Here is a 23062-nt window from a genome sequence, read left to right as displayed (position 1 = left end):
TAAGATGCTGTCTAGGTTTGTCCCAAGATTATGCCCATGCGCAAATATTTCCATCCTTCATGCCTGCAGGCATTTGAGAATGAGTTGATTTCCAGAGCTGAGTGTTGCAATGAAAGCATCCGTTAACCATCCTCCTCCCTTCCACAAAAGTTTATGAAGTTGATTTGTTTTTAAACGAAAGATGGAAGTCTCCTTCGGAGAGTTTCTGTGACTATTTCCTTGAGCCAACTGACATTCTCGGCATTACCATGTGAGCTAGTTCCAGTATGACTTCTAGGAATCCTTGTCCAGGAAGTCAATCACAGAGCCAATTCTTTCCCTCTACACCTACTGGCCAGGATCTCAACTTTCCAATCCTCAACACAGCACAGGGTGACACTCACGGCAAGGATCACTACCGATTCCCAAGGCTAGATGTTAGCAAGACAGAGTGTGGGGAATTGTTTTAGCAGTAAAGGCTCTTGGAGGACAAGAATGCTGAGCCTGTCCCCCCCCTCCCTTTTCTCTGAGAGAACTGTAGTGGTTTCAAAAATATGTGCAAGGTTGCACATTTGAGCACTGATGCAGACATGCTGTCTGCATATTAAAGGCAGCCTGGCACTCTTGGATGGAGCCGGCCCAGAGTTGTCAGTTGTGCAACAGATGGTTCTTTCTCCTTTGGTTTTTTAAAAATAATTTTTATTTGATTTAAGAAGCATAGAGTTATAACAATACCAAATAAATATCCCCATTTAGAGATTTCTCTGAATCTCTAGACTCCCCCCCCCCCCATCCCCTCCATGGGTCTTATTGTCAACGTTTTCTACTGCATATTATTTCACAATCCATATTTTGTATGTATTCATATTGTCCATAGTATTTGTTACATTACAAGTGTTATTAAAATCCTGCTAATGTTTCATCTGCTTACAGTGGTCTCCTAAATACATTATAAAATTTCCCCATTCTTTCTTAAAGTTTTTGTCTTTTTGGTTCCTGAGCAGTTTTGCCATTTTGGCGTACTCCAACAGCTTGGTTTGCCATTCTTCTCCGGTTGGGACTTTGTCTTCTTTCCATCCCTGGGCTAGTAGCATTCCTGAGGCTGTTGTAGCATAGATAAAAAGTCTTTTCTGCTCCTTTGAGATGTCGGTACCTACAATTCCTAATTAAAAAGCTTCTGGGTTGTTTTTTTTACAACGGTTATTTTAAACAGACACCCCCAATTCATTATATATCATTTCCCCTAATGCTTTTATTACTTTACAAGACCACCACATATGATAAAAGGTACCTTCTTTTTCTTTACATTTCCAGCAGGTAGTTGTACTTGTCTTACACATTTTTGCTAACTTCATTGTTGTTGTTGTTTAGTCGTTTAGTTGTGTCCGACTCTTCATGACCCTATGGACCAGTGCACATCAGGCACTCCTGTCTTCCACTGCCTCCCGCAGTTTGGTCAAACTCATGTTTGTAGCTTCGAGAACACTGTCCAACCACCTTGTCCTCTGTCGTCCCCTTCTCCTTGTGCCCTCCATCTTTCCCAACATCAGGGTCTTTTCTAGGGAGTCTTCTCTTCACATGAGGTGGCCAAAGTATTGGAGCCTCAGCTTCAGGATCTGTCCTTCCAGTGAGTACTCAGGGCTGATCTCCTTCAGAATAGATAGGTTGGATCTTCTTGCAGTCCATGGGACTCTCAAGAGTCTCCTCCAGCACCATAATTCAAAAGCATCAATTCTTCGACGATCAGCCTTCTTCGTGGTCCAGCTCTCACTTCCATACATCACTACTGGGAAAACTATAGCTTTAACTATACGGACCTTTGTCTCTGCTTTTTAAGATGCGGTCTAGGTTTGTCATTGCTTTTCTCCCAAGAAGCAGGCATCTTTTAATTTTGCTAACTTACTAGGAGTCAAAAGGAATGGTACATCATTTTCATATAGTTTTCTTTCAGCCTGCAACAGGCCTACTTTCTCCGTCGGTTAAGGAAGCGACTAACCTAAGTCTTTTCAGGCAAACCTGATGTGCTATTTTGCCACATCTGGATGTGCTATTTTGCCACATCTGATCTTTGTAGTACAGTATACCGTATGTGCGCAAAGTGCTTCATTCATTCATTCATTCATTCATTCATTCATTCATTGTGTATTTGGGTCACCCACCCACCCATTGGGCCACATGGCTGGCAAGAACCACTGCTGAGTGGGGTAGGACTTACCTTGCTCATTCTCATGGCATTGTGGGTGTTACCCAGAAAGTGGGGCGCCTCTTCTTCTATCTCTGCGATATCCCCCTACCTATGAGCCTTTCGTTTCCCATAGGATGGTGCTCGTCTTCACTCCTTGTCGTTCGTCAGCAGCAGAAAAATCTTGGCTGCTCAAAATATTCTGTTATGATTACAATTGCCCACAGTCTCAAATGATAGGGCTGGTCCCGCTCATAGTTTGTGCCTGCGGCCGAAAAACCCTTGCTGATGTCATGCAGAGATCCCTAGTCTCCCTGAGCACTTGGGCCTTTCTCTCATGTTTCTGCAGTGGCAGCGACTCCCAATTCAGGTCACTTCAACAAACTGGCAAACCCACAACCCACTTTTTAACCTCTTGGGTGTCTGAAAAAGTGGCTTGTTGACTCGTGGGAGCAAGCCAAGCCAGGGCAGGAACTGGGCCAGGGAAGACCACAGAGGAACCTGCGTTCACGCGGACTTTGGGATTGTGGCCAATGTACACAGATGCATTGGAGAGGTGACTCTCCTTTTCATGAGTGGTGATTTTGAGCATATGTGTGTTGGCTTTTTGCTGTTCTTTTCTCTTGACAGCAGCAGAAATGGGGTCTCAGAACAAGTGAAAATTATTTCGCTTTTGGGAGGGGGGAGTTTCCTTTGAGGATGATTATTTATTATAGTTGCTTTTTGTCCTTTTCATTTTTGTACAAAAAGTAAACTCCAAGCGACTTGCAGGGATCCCCACTCTTAATTCCACTCCTTTCATCTGGCTATCTTGGAATCTAAAGAATGCACATTATGCATTCCTTGGGGAAAGGAAAATGGAGACCATATCTGCTGACTTGCATGCCTTCAACGGAACCCGATGCTGTCCTCTGTGAGGAACAAACAAGCACACTGCAAATCTTGAAGAAACTGAAAATCTGTGTTTTGCGGTTTTGTATGCAGTGTGAAAATAGAGGGTTGTTGTTTTTAATATGTAAAGCATTTTTTTCACTTCAGAAAAACAAATTATTAAGAATGGCTTTGGAGAATCTAAGGAGGCACACAACAGCTTTTGAAGCCATTGGGAGTCAGAGCTGGTAATCCCATTAAGAAAGAAAAATATAAAACAAGACTGTGGTTCCTTCTGTACGGGATGTTCAGCCTAGAATTGTTCCGACTTCATTCAGCCTCTGCTGATGGAGAATCCAGACAACATGATTGCCAGCTCATTGCATTCTGACTTCTTTCGCAAGGCCTAATTCATGGCAACACCCCCATCTCAGCAAAAAAGCAACTACGGCGTCAGTCTGGGTGCAAATAACTGTGGAGTGTTTTCTGGGCTACTGTGCTTTTAAATAACAGCTTCCTTCTCTGGAAAGAATAGTTTCCTCTGCCTCTCCCACCTTCTTCCACCCCACATTTGCTTTTCTCTTTCCTTAGCTAAGTAACTGCGCCAACATTTGACAAGGGACAACTTGGAGCCAGTGGCATAGCGTGGGTTTCCAATGTCCGGGGCCATGGAAGTGGGGGGAAAGGGATGGAGTACGCATACACATTCAACTGCCTAGTAGCATTTCTTCTTCTCCTCCGCGCTGAATTCCCAGAATATCACCGAAGTCTTTTTTATATCTCCTCACAAAGGCATGAGCTTTCATTGGTTCTACACACCTCTGTTTTTTACCTTTATAAGTAAAGGAAATTCATTCAGTGAATTCCCATCTGACGGGCCTCCCCCCCTCAGGATCACCAACAGATTAGAAGCAGTCCTCATTTAAAGGCAAATTTACACTTTCTGAATCAATACACAAAGCAAAACTTGGCCGCTCTTCAAAAATCACACTTCCCCAAGTTTTGCAATGCTGTTTTCCAGACAAGCAATGTGTATATAGCACTTGGGAAGACAGGTAAACTAATGCCAGTGTACTGGAAGAAGCAAAGATCATCCGTGTCGAAGCAATGATTCTTCAACATCAACTTCGTTGAACTGGTCATGTTGTTCGGATGCCTGATTATCATCTGCCAAAGCAACTACTCTGAACTTAAAAATGGATAGTGTAAAGTTGGTGGTCAACAAAAGAGGTTGAAAGACTCTCTCAAGGCAAATCTTTAAAAATGTAGTAGAAACACCAACAACTGGGAAACACTGGTCTGCAAGCGCTCCAGTTGAAGAACAGCCTTTTCCAAAGGTGTCATGGGCTTTGAAGACACTCGAACTCAGGACAAAAGGGAGAAACGTGCTAAGAGGAAGGCATGCTTGGCAAACCCTCACCGTGATCAACTCCTGCCTGGAAACCTATGTCCCCACTGTGGAAGGACGTGTGGATCCAGAATTGGCCTCCACAGTCACCTACGGACCCACTGTTAAAACTGTGCTTATGGAAGACAATCTTACTCGGTTACAAGTGATTGCCAAAGAAGAAGCATATAGAAGGGGAAATGGGCACCAGGATGCATAAATTAGTGAAAACAGCATGCAAAAAACAAACAAACCACTTTCTGTCCAAATTGCATGCAAACCTGTGGATATGAGGAGAAATTTGTGCTAAAGTGCTGGAGAAGTTTCACGAGGTCTTAAAAAGAACAACCTGCAAATTGATGTGGTAATGTGTGGAACTGGACCTAAGTCTGGGAAAACCAGCAACTGAGAGAAACTGATATGGATGGATTTGCCCATCCCCCACTTCAACCGGATCCTTTTAACTGGAGATGCCAGGAATTGAATCCGAGAAGTTCTGCAAGCAACACATGCAGCGCTATTCTCCCTTTCCAAGGGATGTTCCTAACTTCCAGGGGAAAACATGTTGTCCCCCCTCTCCTGTATTCACGCCAGCAATCAAAACCGTATGTATGGGTTTGGCACTGGGCTGAATTTCAGCCATGAAGAGGCAGCCATAAAATAAAAACGCCTCTCTCCTTTGTCAGTGTGGAGCTGACGCAGGCAGGCGTTTTAGTGGGGAAATGTTTAGCATGTTGCTTGCAGAAGCAAGACAGTTGTGGGTTGTCTCCCCGCCCCCCCCGCCCCCCAATCTCCACATCATCTTCTTCACAACCGCTAAGCCGCTTTAGGCTTTTGATATTGGGTGCCAGAATCAACACAAGGCATTTACTTTTAAGATATCATCTTTCATTTGTGAAAGGGGAGAGGGAACGGGAGATTGCATTTTGTTGATGGTGAACAGCCTAGAGCAGAAGGGATTCAAGCCAAAACTCGCCAAAGCCAGGGGATGCAAACCAGAAAGCAATATTTTGTGCTTGGAAGCTGCAAACTGTTTTCTTTTTTTATTTTCTTTAAAAAAAAATACTTTTGTTAAAGATTTTCTTGCTTTACAAAAGTACATGCCTTGTCTCTTTTTTCTGATTGCACAGTACAGTCGTACCTTGGATGTCAAACGGAATCTGTTTCGGAAGTCCGTTCGACTTCCCAAAAGTTCAGAAACCAAAGCCTGGCTTCCAATTGGCTGCAGGAAGCTCCTGCAGCCAATCAGAAGCCCCATCAGATGTTTGGCTTCCAAAAATAGTCTGCAAACCGGAACAGTCACTTCAGGGTTTGTGGTGTTTGGGAGGCAAAATGTTCGAGAACTAAGCTGTTTGAAAACCAAGGTACGAGTGTATTTCTTACAAATCAGTTACATTTGTTGTGAGACCTTAATGTTGAGTACAGTACAGTGGTAACTCGGGTTACAGATGCTTCAGGTTACAGACGCTTCAGGTTACAGACTCCGCTAACCCAGAAACAGTACCTCAGGTTAAGAACTTTGCTTCAGGATGAGAACAGAAATCGTGTGGCAGCAGCGGGAGGCCCCATTAGCTAAAGTGGTGCTTCAGGTTAAGAACAGTTTCAGGTAAGAACATACCTCCAGAATGAATTAAGTACTTAACCTGAGGTTCCACTGTAGTGCAGTCCTAGGAAGTTCAGTGTTGCTTACTCCCAAATACAGTGGTACCTTGGTTTAAGTACAGTCCTGTTTATGAACGATTCGGTTTACAAACTCCGCAAAACCGGAAGTAGTGTCCCGGTTTGCAAACTTTACCTTGGTTTAAGAACGGAATCTGAAGGGTAGGAGGCACACTCGCGGCAGGAGGCCTCGTTAGGGAAAGAGCGCTTCAGTTCAATAACAGTTTTGGTTTAAGAACGGACTTCTGGAAAGGATTAAGTTTGTAAACTGAGGTACCACTGTACGGGATTCAGGGCCAGCTCAAGGAATTTTGCTGCCTGAGGCAAAGGAGGCACCTGCCACCCCAGGCCATAGAGAGAATCCCACCATCCTGGCAGAGGAATCTTACTGACAATGGGACGGTATACCTGACAGTAACAGGGGAATTGGGAGGAATGGAGGGCTGTTGCCATTCACTCAGTGTCTGCCGTGTATACCAAAAGGGGAGGTGTGAGGTCAAGGAAATAAGTAAATGAGCCTAAAGATATTGAAAAATGGATTTTTTCTTTTTTAAATTCCCCCCCCCTCTTTTTTATTCTTTTTTTCTTTTTCAAGCCAGCTGTTTTTTTTTGTATTTTGTATTTTCCTTTTTCTCTTTTAGGTCCTTTTTTGGTGTTTTTCTTGTTATCTTTTTTTCTTTTTTGTGAAATCTGTGTTTATGTGTAATCTTTGGTATAGTTTTCTTGGTTCTTTGAACCTATGTTTGTTGTAAAATTTTAATAAATATTTTATTAAAAAAAAGAACAGTTTCAGGTTAAGAACGGACCTCTGGAACGAATTAAGTTCTTAACCCAAGGTACTACTGTATAAGGTTGGGGAGCAGGAGTCTGTAGCATAAAGCAGCAGGCTGGGAACATTTGCTCACAGTAGATCTGCTAAAGCATAGCTGTTCCAGTAATTTAGGATGACCATGTGCCTTACTTTACAGAGGACAGACTTCTGTTTCAAGGCATCCTCTGTTCGAAGGGATGTCTGCTCCGAGTCTGATTTAAAGATTAAAAAACCCAGTAAGATAAAAGATTTTTTAAACAACTGTAAAAAGGGAGGCCAGAAGCCTAGATGTTGCCCACCAATAGTCCACACCTGGACAGTTAACCTACTCTGCATAAATAAGTAAATCTGTACCCTCTTTTAAAATTTATTTAAAGTGATGCATTTCCTCCCCCCGCCCCCAGCAAAGCATGAAGTGGCCACCGTACAGTAATTTCTCTGCTGTACTTTTCTGCGTTTGCAGCCTACACACACACACTCCAACCTGGAGTCATATACCGTATTTTTCGCCCTATAAGGCACACTGGCCCATAGGACGCACCTCGTGTGTTTTTTTTTGGGGGGGGGGAAATGAATAAAAAAAACCCCAGCTCACAGAACAGGCTGCCGCCTCAAGCCTTGCGCGTGTGGCGGGACCTCCCGCTGGGCGCGCAAGGCTTGCGGACACCTGTCCGAAGCACGGGGCGAGCTCTGCAGCCCGCCCCGTGCTTCTGGCTGCTGGCTGACGCCCCAAGCCCCGCGCGCCCGGCGGGACCTCACGCCGGGCACACAAGGCTTGCGGACACCTGCCTGAAGCACGGGGCGTCCTCCGCTGAGCGCCCCATGCTTCGGACTGCAGGCTGCCGCCCGCAAGCCTTGCGAGCCTGCGGGAACTCCCGCCGGGCGCGCAAGGCTTGCGGATAGCTTCCTGAAGCGTGGAGAGCGAGAGGGGTCGGTGCGCGCCAATGCCTCTCGCTCTCCAGGCTTCAGCGAAAGCCTGCATTCGCCCCATAGGACGCACCCACATTTCCCCTTCATTTTTGGAGGGGGAAAAGTGCGTCCTATAGGGCGAAAAATACAGTATTTTTTATTTTTTTGTTCCATCATCATGGCATTTAACTAGGACAGGGAACGATCTTGTCAATCACTGTATTTGGAAGGGGGGGGGAGAGAGAGAGAGAGAGAGAAAGAGAGAGAGAGAGAGAGAGAGAGAGAGAGAGAGAGAGAGAGAGAGAGGCAGGCGCTGGAATGCATCAAGAAGAGGATGTTCGCTGCCTCTGAAGAGATCGGAGCAGGAGCAGACAAGGAAATTAATAACAGATTTCTGGCATCTCCTCGCAATTTATGTTGGTTCTGTTTTCCGCGATGCGAGACCAAACTTGCAGCAAAGGTCCTGGATAGAATGTATTATTATAATAATAAGCAAGGGACTTTGAGGAGGAAGAGGTACAGATGGAGAAAAGGCAGGGAGCCTCATTTGGAGTTCGTTCAGGTAGCGTTGCTGGAGTCAGAGTCCCCCAATGTGGACGCTTTGCTTTAATTCTATTCAGGTTCAATGCAGAGACTTCTGTCATGTCCCTTTGCTCGGCTATTATACTGCTTAGGAGTTTTTTTGGCAGAAAATTCTATCCAGTCTTTCAGCCAGGAGGCTGGGGAGCCCACGAGAAGCGTTGTGAGGCGCAAGAATGAGGCTGGGAGTTCGTTTGCTTGCGATGGCTCAGTTCCTGGAGCCTGGCCGTGGTGTCTGCTTAAAGGTGTTACAGGAAAATCCTTGGGCTCACTTGGATTGCCAAACAAAGACACCAGCCAAGAATAGAGGAGCAAAACAGCAGCCTGTAGGCCTGATCTTTATTCAAAAGACTGTTGCAACAGGACTTCCACCCACCACATGGAAGAAGCAGGAAGAAGCCCAGAACAAAAGGATGCTCTTACTTTTATAAGTTTTCCCTTTTACCCACAACACCCTTAGTAAGCATCATAGATATGTCACAAACAGGGAGGGGTTTTTTTCTGGCAGAAACCGGCTAATCAGGTTTGCCCCCATCTATCCCTTTCCCTCCACCTCACACCCATTGAAATGTATGTGGGTTCCCACAAGGCAAGACACAGCAATGACAGCAAGGACCTATATCGAACTACATAACTGGGAAATGGGCAAAGCAACGGCTTATATACATTCCTGAAAGCCTGGGCCACTCCCACTCCCAACGCGATTGGCTGTCTAAACTTCTAAGCTGCAAATCACGACTCAGAGTCTAAGGGCCAATGGCAGAGGCCCAAATCCTGAAATGTTCTGTGATTGGACATCATGTATCGAATCAGAACACAGAAGCTCAGAATCCTTAGTCCAGACTCAAGCTCAGGCAAACACAGGCCACTGAATACATAACACCCATCAAGTGAAACAATGGAAATATTTACAAATTCCTGGTTTACCCGGTCAGGTAATCAGACTTCTTTGCCCTGACCGAGAGCACAATCCATTCTTGGATGGTCTGCTATTGTCCATGGCACCCATTTGCCAGTGTTATGCACTGAAGTTCTCACCCTGGGCCAGCAGGGGGATACTGTAGATAGTTTTCACTCAGGTCCACATATGCAAATAAGGAACTGAAAGTGACGTTCAGTGATTGGATAGTTACAGAAAGTGGTTACTGTTGCGTTGTAGTGGAGCTCTATATAAGCAGGCTGGCTGAACCCTTCAGTTCAGTTCTGTTCTGGCCTGTGAATAAACAAGAGCTGTTTGAAGAATTGCTGTGTCGTCTGATATGTTCACCCACAACAGCCAGGATGCCAGTGATTATCTCTTGTGCAAGAGGCTGCTGTGCACGTTCCGGTAACAAGGTGCACGCTCAAAAGATGGGCTTTAAGGATGGCTGCGACATCACATAAAAATCTGCTTTGCGGTGCCGTTGCGTTCCAGGAGTCTTCCAGAATGACTACTGTCCTGGGGCCTTGCCCCACCGACTTTAATCCAGCTTGCCCCCAGAATAGAAGTGAGCCTGTTTGTAATTTTCATTTATTTTAACCTGCCTTTCTAGCATTATGCACCCACAAACCGGCACACAAAGGAACGAGAAGCAAGTTACAGTCGAAGAATAGTCACAGCGGAACAGATGTGCTGATTGCCATGAGAAACTACTCTGGAGACACAAGCTGGTATGAATTGCAGGTCCCCACATTTTGAAGGAAAAAGTCACCAATCCGCTTTAAATTCTTTAGTCGCAACGCTTCGGCAGCCAGCTATTATTTGGAAACACATTGAGTGTTTATTCCTTTATTGTAAATGGAGCCTCACGCTGTCTACTGAGACATAAGTCCCACTGTACAGTGGTACCGTGGGTTAAGTACTCAATTCGTTTTGGAGATCCGTTCTTAACCTGAAACTGTTCTTAACCTGAAGCACTTTAGCTAATGGGGCCTCTTCCTCCTGCTGCGCCTCCAGAGCACAATTTCTGTTCTCATCCTGAAGCAAAGTTCTTAACCCCAAGGTACTATTTCTGGGTTAACTGAGTGTGTAACCTGAAGCGTATGTAACCTGAAGCGTATGTAACCCGAGGTACCACTGTATTCAATGGAGCTTACTCCCAGGTAACTGGGTAAAGATTGTGCAGCCTTACACTGCAATCCTAAGCAGTTTTACTCAGAACTAAGTCACACTGAGTTCAATAGAATTTACTCTCTGGTATGTTCCTGATCCTTCTCACAGTTTCTTTTCTTTTCTTTTCTTTCTTTCTTTCTTTCTTTCTTTCTTTTTTTGGAAACTGCTCATAGCACATGTCCTGTAGGTGTCATTTCTTTTCTTTCTTTTTTAAATCATTTTTATTGGGTTGTGTTTTTTTTTTAAAAAAAAACACCTCAATATCTATAGTCATTACATTACATTCAAATTTCCCCCTTCCCTGCTGACTTCCCTCAACTTCCATCCCTGGTTTATTACATCTCATATTGCATCCTGCTGTTTATATATACTTCTATATTGTCATACTATTAGGTTTCTTGTTTTTTATAAATACAATTGCAAATGTTTATTTAAATCCTGCCAATGACTATATTTTTTTGTTGTTTCTGCAAATATGATGTAAAAGTTCCCATTCTTTTTCAAAGTCACTATTGTCTTTTTCGCAGTTTATCTGTTAACTTTGCCAACTCTGCATAGTTCATCAGCTTCTCTTCCCATTGTTCCTTTGATGGTATTTCTCCAGTCTTCCAGTTCTGTGCTATCAGAATTCAGATCCTTCTCAGAGTTTCCATTATTATTATTATTATTATTATTATTATTATTATTATTATTGACACAGGTGTCGCTGTGGTCTGAACCACTGAGCCTCTTGGGCTTGCCGATCAGAAGGTCAGCGGTTCAAATCCCTGCGACGGGGTGACGTTGTTCTGTCCCAGCTCCTGCCAACCTAGCAGTTCGAAAGCACACCAGTGCAAGTAGATAAGTAGGTACCGCTGTGACGGGAAGGTAAATGGCGTTTCCACGTGCTCTGGTTTCCGTCACAGTGCAACCCCATAGTTGCCTTTGACTGGACGTAACCGTCCAGGGGTCCTTTACCTTTTTACCTATTATTATTATTATTATTATTATTCTTTTCATCAGAGAAATGTTGGAGGATACATCTCTACACTTGTACAGAAATATGAAGCGAGAATCATTCTCCTTAGATTCCTGCTTCCATCTATTCATCTGAGGAAGCTCCTGTAGCCAATCAGAAGCTGCAGAAGCTGCAGCGGACATTCGGGTTCCAAAGAACATTCGCAAACCGGAACACTCACTTCCGGGTTTGCCGCGTTCAGGAGCCAAAACGTCCGAGCACCAAGGCATTCGGGATCCAAGGCACGACTGTAATTTTCTCTTAGACCATAGCAAGCTGTAAATTTCATACCCCTCTTCCGCAGTCGTTCCTGTGCTTCCATGTCTATATTATGAAAAATCACTCTTTTTCTTATTCAAATTCCACAGGCCCAGAGAACATGGTATCAAATGAGGCTAAAGAAATCTCCTGTGACTGGTTTCTGCTTCTTGCTCGCCTTGTCTGTGGTGGCTCTTACTAGTTTCTCTTCGACATCCCTGAACAGCTACAAGATGTCCAATTTCCAATACCTGCCTGGGAATGAGCCTCGAGGGAAAGCTGCCCGTCCCAAGCATTTGTGGGCAACCTCTACTGTCCCCATTGCCTGGCAGGCTTGGCGTCAAAGCCGCCGGGAATGGCCCAGCCATCAGGGAAGACAAACTCTGCCAAACCCCAGCTCAGCCCGCAAGCAGAAGAGCCTGGGAGGGCGAAATCTTAGGGGTTTAAAATCAAAGGGGCAGGTTAAGAAACATAATGTCGCAGCAAAAAGCTCCGAATGCAGCAGAGAACTCCGGCGCCAAGCCTATCCCTTCAGGACTGGCCAGAAAAACATGAGAAAGTTTGATGCCACTTTTGCCAGCGAAGATCTGAGCACAAAGAAAATGGCGGGTCAGAAACCGCAGAGGGAGTTGGCCCTGTCCTCTCATCGTTTCCGAGATGCGGAGCTCGGTGCTCTTTTATATCTCAAGAATGCCTCCACGGGCCCACGGACTTCTCCTCAGGAACAATGTAAGGCCGATGTGCAGACAGCTGGCGCCGAACATCAACGCTCGGGTGTCATCAAAGCCATCACCTCAGGAGGAAAGTCGTTCCGCGGCTCGACAGGCATTGGGGGACCGATGGAAAACTCTCACTCTCAGAACCCAGAACCATCTTCGTTTTGGGTCAGAGACGCAGAGGAGCTGCAGAAATCACAGTGGTGCAAGGAGCCCCAGCCCAATGGCATTTCTGGAAGACGAGAGGGCAGTCTGAGGTTGAGTGAAAATGCCCTTCCGTGGTTTACGCCGGACGATGTGGAGAAGATGAAACTCCTTGCCAATGGCACGGTTGTGAGCAAAGACCGAATCCCTGCCCACGGGCAAATACTCCGGGTCGTCCTTTCTCCCAGCCAAGACGCCGTTTCCCACGATGGCAAAAGCCTCTGTTCTGAGGGGCTGTGCGGGGTAATCAAAAGGCCCACTGACCTCTATGAGGTTCTAGCTTTCCACTTGGACAGAGTCTTGGGGCTCCACCGGAGCCTGCCTGCGGTGGCCAGGAAGTTTGGCAGTCCCCTGCTCCCTTACAAATACACCGACGGTGCCGCCAGACCCATCGTATGGTGGGCCCCCGACATACAACATCTGAATGATCCCGGGAATGACCAGAACTCCTTTGCTCTAGGGTGGCAGCAGTACCAGGAGCTGCTGAGGCAACGGTGTGGCATGGAAGATTCCAGAACAACTCTTGGGAAGGGACGCTGTTTGACCGTCCTGCATTCGGAATGGGCCAAGCTGGCCCTTTTTGACTTTCTCCTGCAGGTAAACCTGGTGGTGGAGCAACCTTCCTTCCTTCCTTCCTTCTTTCTCCCTTTCTTTTCCTGAACAGTGCAACTGCCAAGTCATGATAAGAGGCCGAATGGTGCTCCTTATGAGTACAGTCATACCTTAGGGTACAGATGCTTCAGGTTGCGTTTTTTCAGGTTGCGGACCACCGAAACCCGGAAGTAGCGGAATGGGTTACTTCTGGGTTTTGGTGGTTGTGCATGCGCCGAAGCGCAACCCGCGCATGCGCAGACGTGCAGACGCTGGTTGCAAACGTGCATCCCGCACGGGTCACGTTCGCAACCCGAGCGTCCACTGTGCAGCCGTAAATTCATTCACATGTTTTGTAAACTCTGCTTTAAAATTCATTTTAAGCCTTAGAATATCATGTGTCAATTTTCTATGAGAACACTTCTTGATGCTTCCATACCAAGGCTCCAAATTACTTAAAATTTGTGCTGCATGGTCTTTAGAATCAATTTGCGACAAATGAACATCTTTAAGTCCACCATCATTGGTTGCCTTGACTTGGCTGTTTTGCTCACAAATTTATTGACAGCTGCACGAATTGCGATAGCAATGAAGTGGAAGGGGCAAGCAGAATATAAAATGGAAGAATGGTATAAAGAGCTGTGGGATATAGCTGTTAATGATAAATTAACACGTGACATTAAGATAAGATGGGGAATAAGCAGGATAAATAATTTTGAGAAGATATGGAGGGTGTTTGTAGAATTTGTACTGTTAAAATGGAAAGGGGTCAAACCATCACAAGAGGTGTTGAAATTTTGGGAGGTTGGATAGCTACAATGGGGTGGTGTGTGTGGTGGGTTGCACATTTTTATTCTTATTTATTTATGATTATTACTTTGTCAAGAAGAAGAAGAAGAAGAACCACTGGCCTGGCTTAGTAAAAGGCATCTTCTGATGTTCCTCTGCCATGCTGGGCAAAGATTTTGATTTAAGTGCACTGACCTGTAGAGATTCGCTCATGCAGAGAACCAAGCCGTATTCTCCTGACGGCTTGTGTTCCTAATAACTCTTTGCAGAGCCCTCTAGAAATCCCACGAAGACGAGAGAGCTTTTCCATTATTAAATGTGAGCACAAGACTTTCCCATAATCTTATTATTTGCAGCTCTCTTAATATATGGCTCTTTCACATGTTTTCCCAAAGACCAGCTGCGCTCGTTGGAAATCCGTCCTAAACTGCAGAGAGAAAGACTATTACTGTTGGTTGTGGGTTTGAATGGTGTTTTTTAACACCTTGAGTCGCTGATATAATTCCGATTGCTCTGTGAACAGCTCTCCACAGGAATAAGGGTTCATTGCCAAGAAAAATCTCCGAGAGAGAGCAAGAGAGAGAGAGAGAGAGAGAGAGAGAGAGAGAGAGAGAGAGAGAGAATCATGTGCTGTGGATGATTTTTTAAAAAACGACAACAAAGCAGATGCTATTTTCAGGACTTGATTTGAAATACCTGGCAGTTCTCACAGCCCCCGTTTCCATACGAGATTGTGCTACAGGTGTGTAGCGCAGGCGTACACACTCTTCGACAAACTTATCCTCCAAAAACTGCAGCACAAAACACACCAATAGACTTATTTTTCTTTCACGGCCCAAATTATCCCTTTCTCCTTTTCTCTGTAACTTTGTGGCTGGGAAAGGGGGTGCGAGGTTTCGAGCTGAAAAGCAGACAGAAGGGAAAGAGTTAAGTATCTCCCCCTGACTTCCCACTGCTGAAACCAGCGGCATAACACCGGGAATGCTCTTAAATGCAACTTGTATGTTAACATCTAGTTTGGACCCCAATCCCCAATGAACCTGTCAAGTTTTGTTGAAGTAAACAGAGATGGCCAGGCTATCTGGGCAGTTAATATGCAGCAACCGGAGTTTGGCATCATTGCAAAATTTCTTCAACATATTTGCTTCTTCCAGGTACAAACATTTTTTTTGTTTGCTTGGCTTGTGTGTGTATTTTAATACTTATTTTGGCAGGTACTAGGCTTATAGAGATAAAGAGCTGTGTGAAGTGTGGAATGCAAGGGAGAACAAGGCTTTATTCTTTAAAGAAGAAAAACCTTACAGAGGCATTGTAAGAGAGATTGGCTCCAAGGGTAGATCTATGCTTGTGGTTTTTAATGTTAAGGAATGGTTTTGATAACATATATGGACACATGACATCCTATTTTTAATGTTCTTAATGTGTTACTATAGGGACGTGGGTGGTGCTGTGGTCTAAACCACAGAGCCTAGGGTTTGCCAATCGGAAGGTTGGCAGTTCGAATCCCCGCAACGGGGTCAGCTCCTGTTGCTCAGTCCCTGCTCTTGCCCACCTAGCAGTTCAAAAGCATGTCAAAGTGCAAGTAGATAAATAGGTACCGCTCCAGCGGGAAGGTAAATGGCGTTTTCGGGCGCTGCTCTGGTTCACCAGAAGCGGCTTAGTCATGCTGGCCACATGATACAGAAGCTGTATGCCGGCTCCCTCGGCCTGTAGAGCGAGATGAGCGCACAACCCCAGAGTCGTCCGCAACTGGACCTAATGGTCAGGGGTACCTTTAGCTTTTAATGTGTTATTAAAATATGACACTGGAGGGCGCTGTTGAGCAGCCAGCAACAGGGAGACAGCGTTTCGACTGGGGCTGGGGCGGAAACCAAGGTAAAAAATACATAAGGAATTGGGAAAATGTTTGAAAGTACTTTCCCAAAAAACCCGAGTCCTTTCTGTTGTCAGCTTCCAATGTTCCCGATAGAGCCATAAAATACATATTACCTTCCCCCCACTCCCCGTCCTGTCCTAACTTAAGAACAATATACAGATCCATGGAGGGATGGGTGCAAGAGCAGTGATTTCAATGCCACCAACTGTGTAATGGTGGCTCTAGGATAATTTTTGGAAGGTATCAGTATTTTCCCTGGCAACCTCAGAAGGCGAGAAATCTGAACTATCATTAAACGGCTGCCAACTCTCACACTTTCAGATATTCCGCTAACGCGCCATCTGCTGAAATGGTGTGACTTATCGGTACAGTGAAAAAGAGAACAAACGGTGCTTTCTCATGTTACGAAATCGCCCGAGAAATCAACGCCTCACTTAAACTGCACAAGTTGGAGCATGCAGTTCTATCCAGGCTCGAGGCGGCTTGCAACATGAAACAAATACCGAACTGCCGCATCGCAAAAGGAGTCACAAACAATAAATGTAGCATTTTTAAAAACTATGCAACCAAACACAACCGTTTCTGCATGAGTCACAACAAAATCTGAAATAAAGATGGAGAAAACCAAGAGCGATGACAGGAACGACCCCCACCCAAGGGTGCCAACTTGAGTAAAATATTGGGGGGTGGTAGGAAAGCCCAGCCCAATCTCAAGATGTGGTACTCACCTACTCTTTGAATGGCAATGCTCATAAACTTTAGGGGGAGCCCCCTCAAATACTCCTCAGCCCCTAGGAGTTGGCTCCTGACCCCCACCCCACGTAACCCACAAAACAACACCCCCAGCCCAAGAGTTTTCGGCAGCCTCCGCTTTTGTAGTTGGAGTCAGTCAGAGACTCCAGATGAGGTCTTCCAGGACTCACAGCCAAGATGGTCTGGCCTGTTCAGCAGCCTCCAACCTTACCAGACAATTGCTTTTTCAGAATGGGTGGTAGCCAAGCCCCCTCATTCCTACTGACATTTCTAAACTGGGCAATGTTTCTTTCTTTGCCATCCAGGCTTGAACTCAGGGGAAAGGTCCACAGTAACTGAAATATACTCGGAGTCGAGTGTGAATTTCATGCTCTTTATTCATCTCGTAGTAGCAATGAATGAAACTTTCCCCAAAACATCTAGCTACAGTGGTGCCTCGCAAGACGAAATTAATTCGTTCTGCGAGTTTTTTCACCTTGCGAATTTTTCGTCTTGCGAAGCACGGTCAAGTCGCAACTGCACCTCTTCAAGCGGTTTTAAGAAAAAGGAAACAAACTTGCAAGACATTTTGTCTTGCGAAGCAAGCCCATAGGGAAATTCGTCTTGCGAAGCAACTCAAAAAACGAAAAACTCTTTCGTCTTGCGAGTTTTTCGTCTTCCGAGGCATTTGTCTTGCGAGGTACCACTGTATATATATATTATTTACAAAATGGGCCCCTTGTGACTGGCTAATTCTGGGCCGCTCCTGTAGGCCAATCAGGTTGGGGGTTCACTTACTCCAGAAGCCTGATTGGCTGCTCCTGCAGGCCAATCAGGTTGCTGATTCACTTAATCCAAGAGCCTGATTGGCTGCTCTTGCAGACCAATCAAGTTGCTGATTCACTTCCACCTGGAGCTGGATTGGGTGGCTCCTGCGGACCAATCAGACTGCTGCATTCCGGATCCTATTGTTCTAGGATTCAGCTCAGTACATAACAGTAACCATGGCTTGAATTCAACCCGGGAGGAAAGGAAGAACCGGGAGCTTGCTCCACTGCACTCCTGAGTTTCCCTTGGCATCGGAAACTTGGCACCTTTGGAATTTGATGCCTTTTTCTGTTGCTGTGCAGGGTGACTGAAAGCTGTGGTCCATCTGGCAAAGCACAGGCTTCAGTGTGTGCTCCTCATTCTTTCTTTTAGCCAACATCTTCCATCATCAGACATCATATATGACACCAGGCCTGGGAAAGGTGGATGTGCTATGCTCTAAAGAGCCTGGTAGGCCAACCCCTCACCGTCTGGTGTGCCTCTAGAGTAGGGATCAGCAAGGTTTACCTCGCGTGGGCCGGTTCACTCCAGCGGAGATCCCTCTGGGGGCCAGATCATGTGCGCACGCCCACAATTTCCGGTGCCTGCATCAGCGCAGACACAATTTCCAGTGCCTACGTCTAGACAGGTGTGATTTCCTGTGCCTGTGCCTGCGCAGATGCAATTTCCAGCGCCACAGAAGTGAGTCCCCGTGCTGCGCTGTGGCAGTTTAGCACAGCGAGCGGGGACTCGCCGAGCGGGCGGCTAGGTTCGAGGGCGGCTCATGCGCTGGTTAAATGACCCCCGTGGCCCGCTTGTGGCTCATGGGCCTTAGGTTGCCGACCCCTGATCTAGAGGTGCCCATCACCAGTGTCGTAGCGTGGGTTGCTGGCTCTAGGCATGTTATGTACTGAAGTTCTCACCCTGGGCCAGCAGGGGGATACTGTAGATGGTTATGCAAATGAAGGATCGAAAGTGACGTTCAGCGATTGGGTAGTTTTTATGCAGATGAAGGATCGAAAGTGACGTTCAGTGATTGGATAGTTTTAGAAAGTTGCTACAGTAACGTTGTACTGGAGCTCTATATAAGCAGGCTGACTGAGCCCTTCAGTTCAGTTCTGTTCTGGCCTCTGAATAAACAAGAGCTGTTTGAAGAATCGCTGTGTCGTCTGATATGTTCACCCACAACTTAACAAGGCACGTGTTGTGCTTCCCTGGTGGACTGGACAGTGGCTAGTCCTTTCGCTGGCCAGCATCTAATCAAGGGAGTCTCTCCTTGCAAACTAGCCCCAACCTGGGAGCAGAGATAAGGCAGAGAAAAGCGAAGCCAGGAGTGCTGCTGTGTCGCCTTGCCCCCCCCCCCCCGTCCTCGCCTTCTTCTTCCTCCCTCCCTCCTCGGTGGGTGGTGGCAGCGCCCTCCCTCTTGGCCAGCCCAAGGTCGGGTTGTGCGTGGGCACCCCTTCTCTGGCCACAAGCAGGAGGTGCCCCCATCCCAGCCCCAAAGGTTCGTCCCATTTGCTGCTTGCCTCCCTGCGGCTCCGACCTCAATTTGGGATCCTGTCCTGGGGGACCCGGGGCCACGGTCCCCCCATGCTATGCCATTGTCAGTCACTGAAGTAAATCATGTAAAGATCAGGCTGTAAGTGCGGAAAGTACTTACCTAATAATAATAATAATAATAATAATAATAATAATAATAATAATAATAATTTATTATTTATACCAGGCCCATCTGGGTGGCTTCCAACAAAGATTAAAAATACATTAAAACATCAGTCTTCCCTAAACAGGGCTGCCTTCAGATGTCTTCTAAAAGCAAGATACAGTAGTACCTCGGGTTACAGATGTTTCAGGTTACAGAAGCTTCAAGTTACAGACTTCACTAACCCAGAAATAGTACCTCAGGTTAAGAACTTTGCTTCAGGGATGAGAACAGAAATCACGTGGCGGCGGCAGCAGGAGGCCCCATTAGCTAAAGTGGTACCTCAGGTTAACAAGAGTTTCAGGTTAAGAACGGACCTCCAGAACAAATTAAGTTCTTAACCCGAGGAACCACTGTAGTAGTTTATCTCTTTGACATCTGATGGGAGGGCCTTCCACAGGGCGGGTGCCACTACCGAGAAGACCCTCTGCCTGGTTCCCATTGACATTCTTGTTTTATAGATGGGGCTGAATGAGTAACTAAACTTGGCAGTTATGATAGATGGGGAATTTGGCTCCAGATCCTAGGTTACTCTGCAGTCCAGTAGACCACACAGTCTCCAAGGAGAAACACCCTGGAGATTGTCTGCCAGCCGCCAGCAAATATTTGTCTTCCGTACAAGGAAAGGTCTCTGTCTGACATTACAGATACAGAATTCTTACGCCTCTGAATGCTCCACATCTCCTGCAGGTCCACGACCGCCTGGATCGATACTGCTGTGGCTTTCAGCCAGATCCTTCTGAGCCCTGTGTTCAGGAACTGCTCCATGAGAAGTGCCAAAATCCTGCCGAGCTGGTCTTGGTTCATATCTTGGTATGCCACTTCACTGTGAATTGAGTTTGTTTCTGTCCTAACACTTTTTTAAGATATAAAAATATTTTTATTCATTTTTAACAGTTAATGTCACAAATAAATCATAATTATATACACATAGGATTTTCTGAATCCCTGGACTTCCTTTCACCTCTCCATGGTTTCCATAGTTATTCTTTTCCAACTGCATCATATAATGTTCTCCATATTTTCTTAACTCTCAGTTCTCACCATAGTTCTTGTCACATTGCAAGTGTTTTTTTAAAATCTTGCCAATGTTTTTAATTGTTCACAGTGTTATTTTAAAATAGATTAAAAAAATTGTCCAGTAGCACCTTAGAGACCAACTAATCTTGTTCTTGGTATAAGCTTTCATGTGCATGCATACTTCTTCAGATACGAAAGCTTATACCTAGAACAAACAGTTGGTCTCTAAGGTGCTATCGGACAATTTTTTTATTTTTTTATATATTTTGACTGCATCAGACCAACACAGTTACCTACCTGGATCTAGTGTTCTTTTAAGTAACATAAATTTTCGCCATTCTTTATTAAATTTATTGTCCTCTTAATCTCTGATCTTCCTGGTCATTTTTGCCATTTTAGCATAGTCCATCATCTTCATCAGCCATTCTTCTCTTGTAGGTATTTTGTCTTCCTTCCATCTTTGGGCTAATAACATCCACACAGCTGTCGTAGCGTACATAAACAGTCTTTTCTGTTTTTCCCCACAAAAGTTATTTTAAACATTTTTTTCAACTCATTGTAAATCATTTCCCAATATGCTTTTGTCATCTTGCACATCCACCACATGTGGTAGAATGTGCCTTCCTTCTCTTTACACTTCCAACATACATTTGTAGCAGTTCTATACATTTTTGCTAGTTTAGTAGGAGCCAGTTACCAATGATACATTGTTTTCATAGAATTTTCTTTCAATGTGCAGCATGCTGTGAATTTTAAAACCTCCCTCCATAATTTCTCCCATGATGAAAGTTGTATATTATGTCCAATATCCTTTGCCCATTGTATTATTACTGAGTTTCTGTTCTAACACTTGGTGATTTGTGGACTAGCCTGGCGATGCATTCTTGCTTCTAACTAAAACTTTTCCCCTGGCCCTAAATGTCAAAGTAAACATTTTGGATGAAAGAAAATAGGAATGAAAGAAGATGAAGTATGAAGTCTCTTGGGGGAAGCGAGAGACTTCTGCTGCTAAGGACCACTTTGCATTTAGTAATGTAGGCGTAATTGCTTTGTGGAGGATATTGCCACACACATAAAAATGTCCATATAGCACCGAGGTGTAGGGCAAACATGCCAACATTTCCCAAAATGTTCTGTAACAGACTGTTCACATTCATGTACCTGTGTCCTGAGAGCCAGTGTGGTGTAGTGGTTAAGAGCGGTAGACTCGTAATCTGGTGAACCGGGTTCGCTTCCTCACTCCTCCACATGCAGCTGCTGGGTGACCTTGGACCAGTCACACTTCTTTGAAGTCTCTCAGCCCCACTTACCTCACAGAGTGTTTGTTGTGGGGGAAGAAGGGAAAGGAGAATGTTAGCCGCTTTGAGACTCCTTTGGGTAGTGGTAAAGCGGGATATCAAATCCAAACTCTTCTTCTGTTCTTCTTACTGCCAAGTTGATTCTTCTTTTACAGATCCGGAGGAGCAAGCCTTCACACTTAGTATTTATTGACAACGCAGGCAGACCGGGCCATCCAGATGCGAAACTGAACTTCAGGCTGCTGCAAGGCATAGACGGGTAAGATGGGCATTGGCAAGTATTACCCATAGGCTGTATATACTCAATAACATTTCCTCCCCACGGTGCCCAAAATATTCATGATACAGCCCTGTTCCTTTTGAGCAGGAGATGGTTTAGTGAGTACCCCTTCTTATTTAATAAATAATAATAATCTGGAGGTCAGAAATGAGAAAGAAGTCACTTTAATGTTTATAGACGCAGAAAAGGCCTTTGATAATATTTCATGGGCCTTTATGAAGAAAACGATAGAAATGATGAATTTTGGAGAGGCTTTTGGTAAAAGTATTGAGGCAATTTATTCAGAACAACAAGCTATGCTGATTGTGAACAATGGGATTATGGAAAAATGTAAAATAATGAAGGGGACAAGGCAAGGGTGTCCCCTGTCACTGTTATTAATTATATTAGTATTAGAGACCCTGGCAAAAAAGATACGAGCAGATGATACAATAAAAGGAATAAGATAGGAAATAAAGCATATAAATTAAAAGCTTTTGCAGATGACCTTGTGATTACAGTAGAAGATCCTGAGAACAGTTTACCGAAAGTGCTGGAGAGGATCCAGGAATTTGGACAGATAGCAGGAATCAAATTAAATAAAAACAAAACTAAGATATTGATGAAAAATATGACAAAACAACATAAAAAGGATCTACAACAAGTTTCCAACTTATGTTTATATATAAAAGTTAAATACTTGGGGGTATGGCTAACAGCTACAAATATTAACTTATTTAAAGATAGTTATATAAATATCTGGAAAGAAATAAAGAGAAATTTAGAGATTTGGGGTAGGATGAAATTAATCCTTCAATAAATATCGGGTGGAAAAGAAATAGATCCCAGGGAGCAGAAGTTGGATTGCTTCGTATGCTACCTTCATGGACCTTAGCATACCTTAGCATATGGGATTCTGTCTATAAAAAACACAACTTTTAATTTTTTTGGTCAGGTTTCCTGAGACAGCTGTGACTGTGCTCAAGTCAGGATGCTTGCAAAACCTGCTTTTGCAATCTCTGTATGTCGATGAGGAATTCTGGAGAAACCAGGGTGGACGTGAAGGAATGAAGCAATGGCTCCAAACCATCGACAGGAGAGGACAGATTCTGCTTAAGTATATTCAGGAGCACAACTTAACAGTCGCAAAAGAATCCTCGCATTAGTCTTTCTTGACAAGGGTGACACGCTCACCTGCAACAAAAAGGAGCTTTGAGCTTTGAGCTTTGTGAAAATACCATACCTCTCTGCCCAGATCTGCCAGCAGACACACAGGCCTTTGACTGGCTATGTAACTTCTGTCATATGTGAATTCTGAAAATAAAGCTCATTTTTAAAAAAGAAA

The 23062-nt window shown here is 44.9% G+C and overlaps 1 protein-coding gene across 3 annotated transcripts in view; it reads left to right on the top strand.

The window, feature by feature from the left end:
- The window catches only part of GASK1A (golgi associated kinase 1A), a 28810-nt gene extending 5748 nt beyond the window's left edge, over positions 1–23062 (top strand). The window contains exons 2-6 of one of the 3 annotated variants that reach the window (XM_083468208.1): positions 9909–10026; positions 11834–13240; positions 19831–19953; positions 21614–21717; positions 22673–23062. In XM_083468208.1, the coding sequence (XP_083324334.1) occupies positions 11855–13240; positions 19831–19953; positions 21614–21717; positions 22673–22883 (1824 nt within the window). In that variant the 5' untranslated portion in view covers positions 9909–10026; positions 11834–11854 and the 3' untranslated portion in view covers positions 22884–23062. The remainder of the gene's footprint in view (positions 1–9908; positions 10027–11833; positions 13241–19830; positions 19954–21613; positions 21718–22672) is intronic. The other 2 variants (XM_083468207.1, XM_083468209.1) reach the window with 2 other exon arrangements.

Source organism: Podarcis liolepis, assembly GCF_965112155.1.
Source record: "Podarcis liolepis genome assembly, chromosome: 12".
NCBI lineage: Eukaryota > Metazoa > Chordata > Lepidosauria > Squamata > Lacertidae > Podarcis > Podarcis liolepis.
This window is presented reverse-complemented; position numbering and strand designations above follow the sequence as displayed.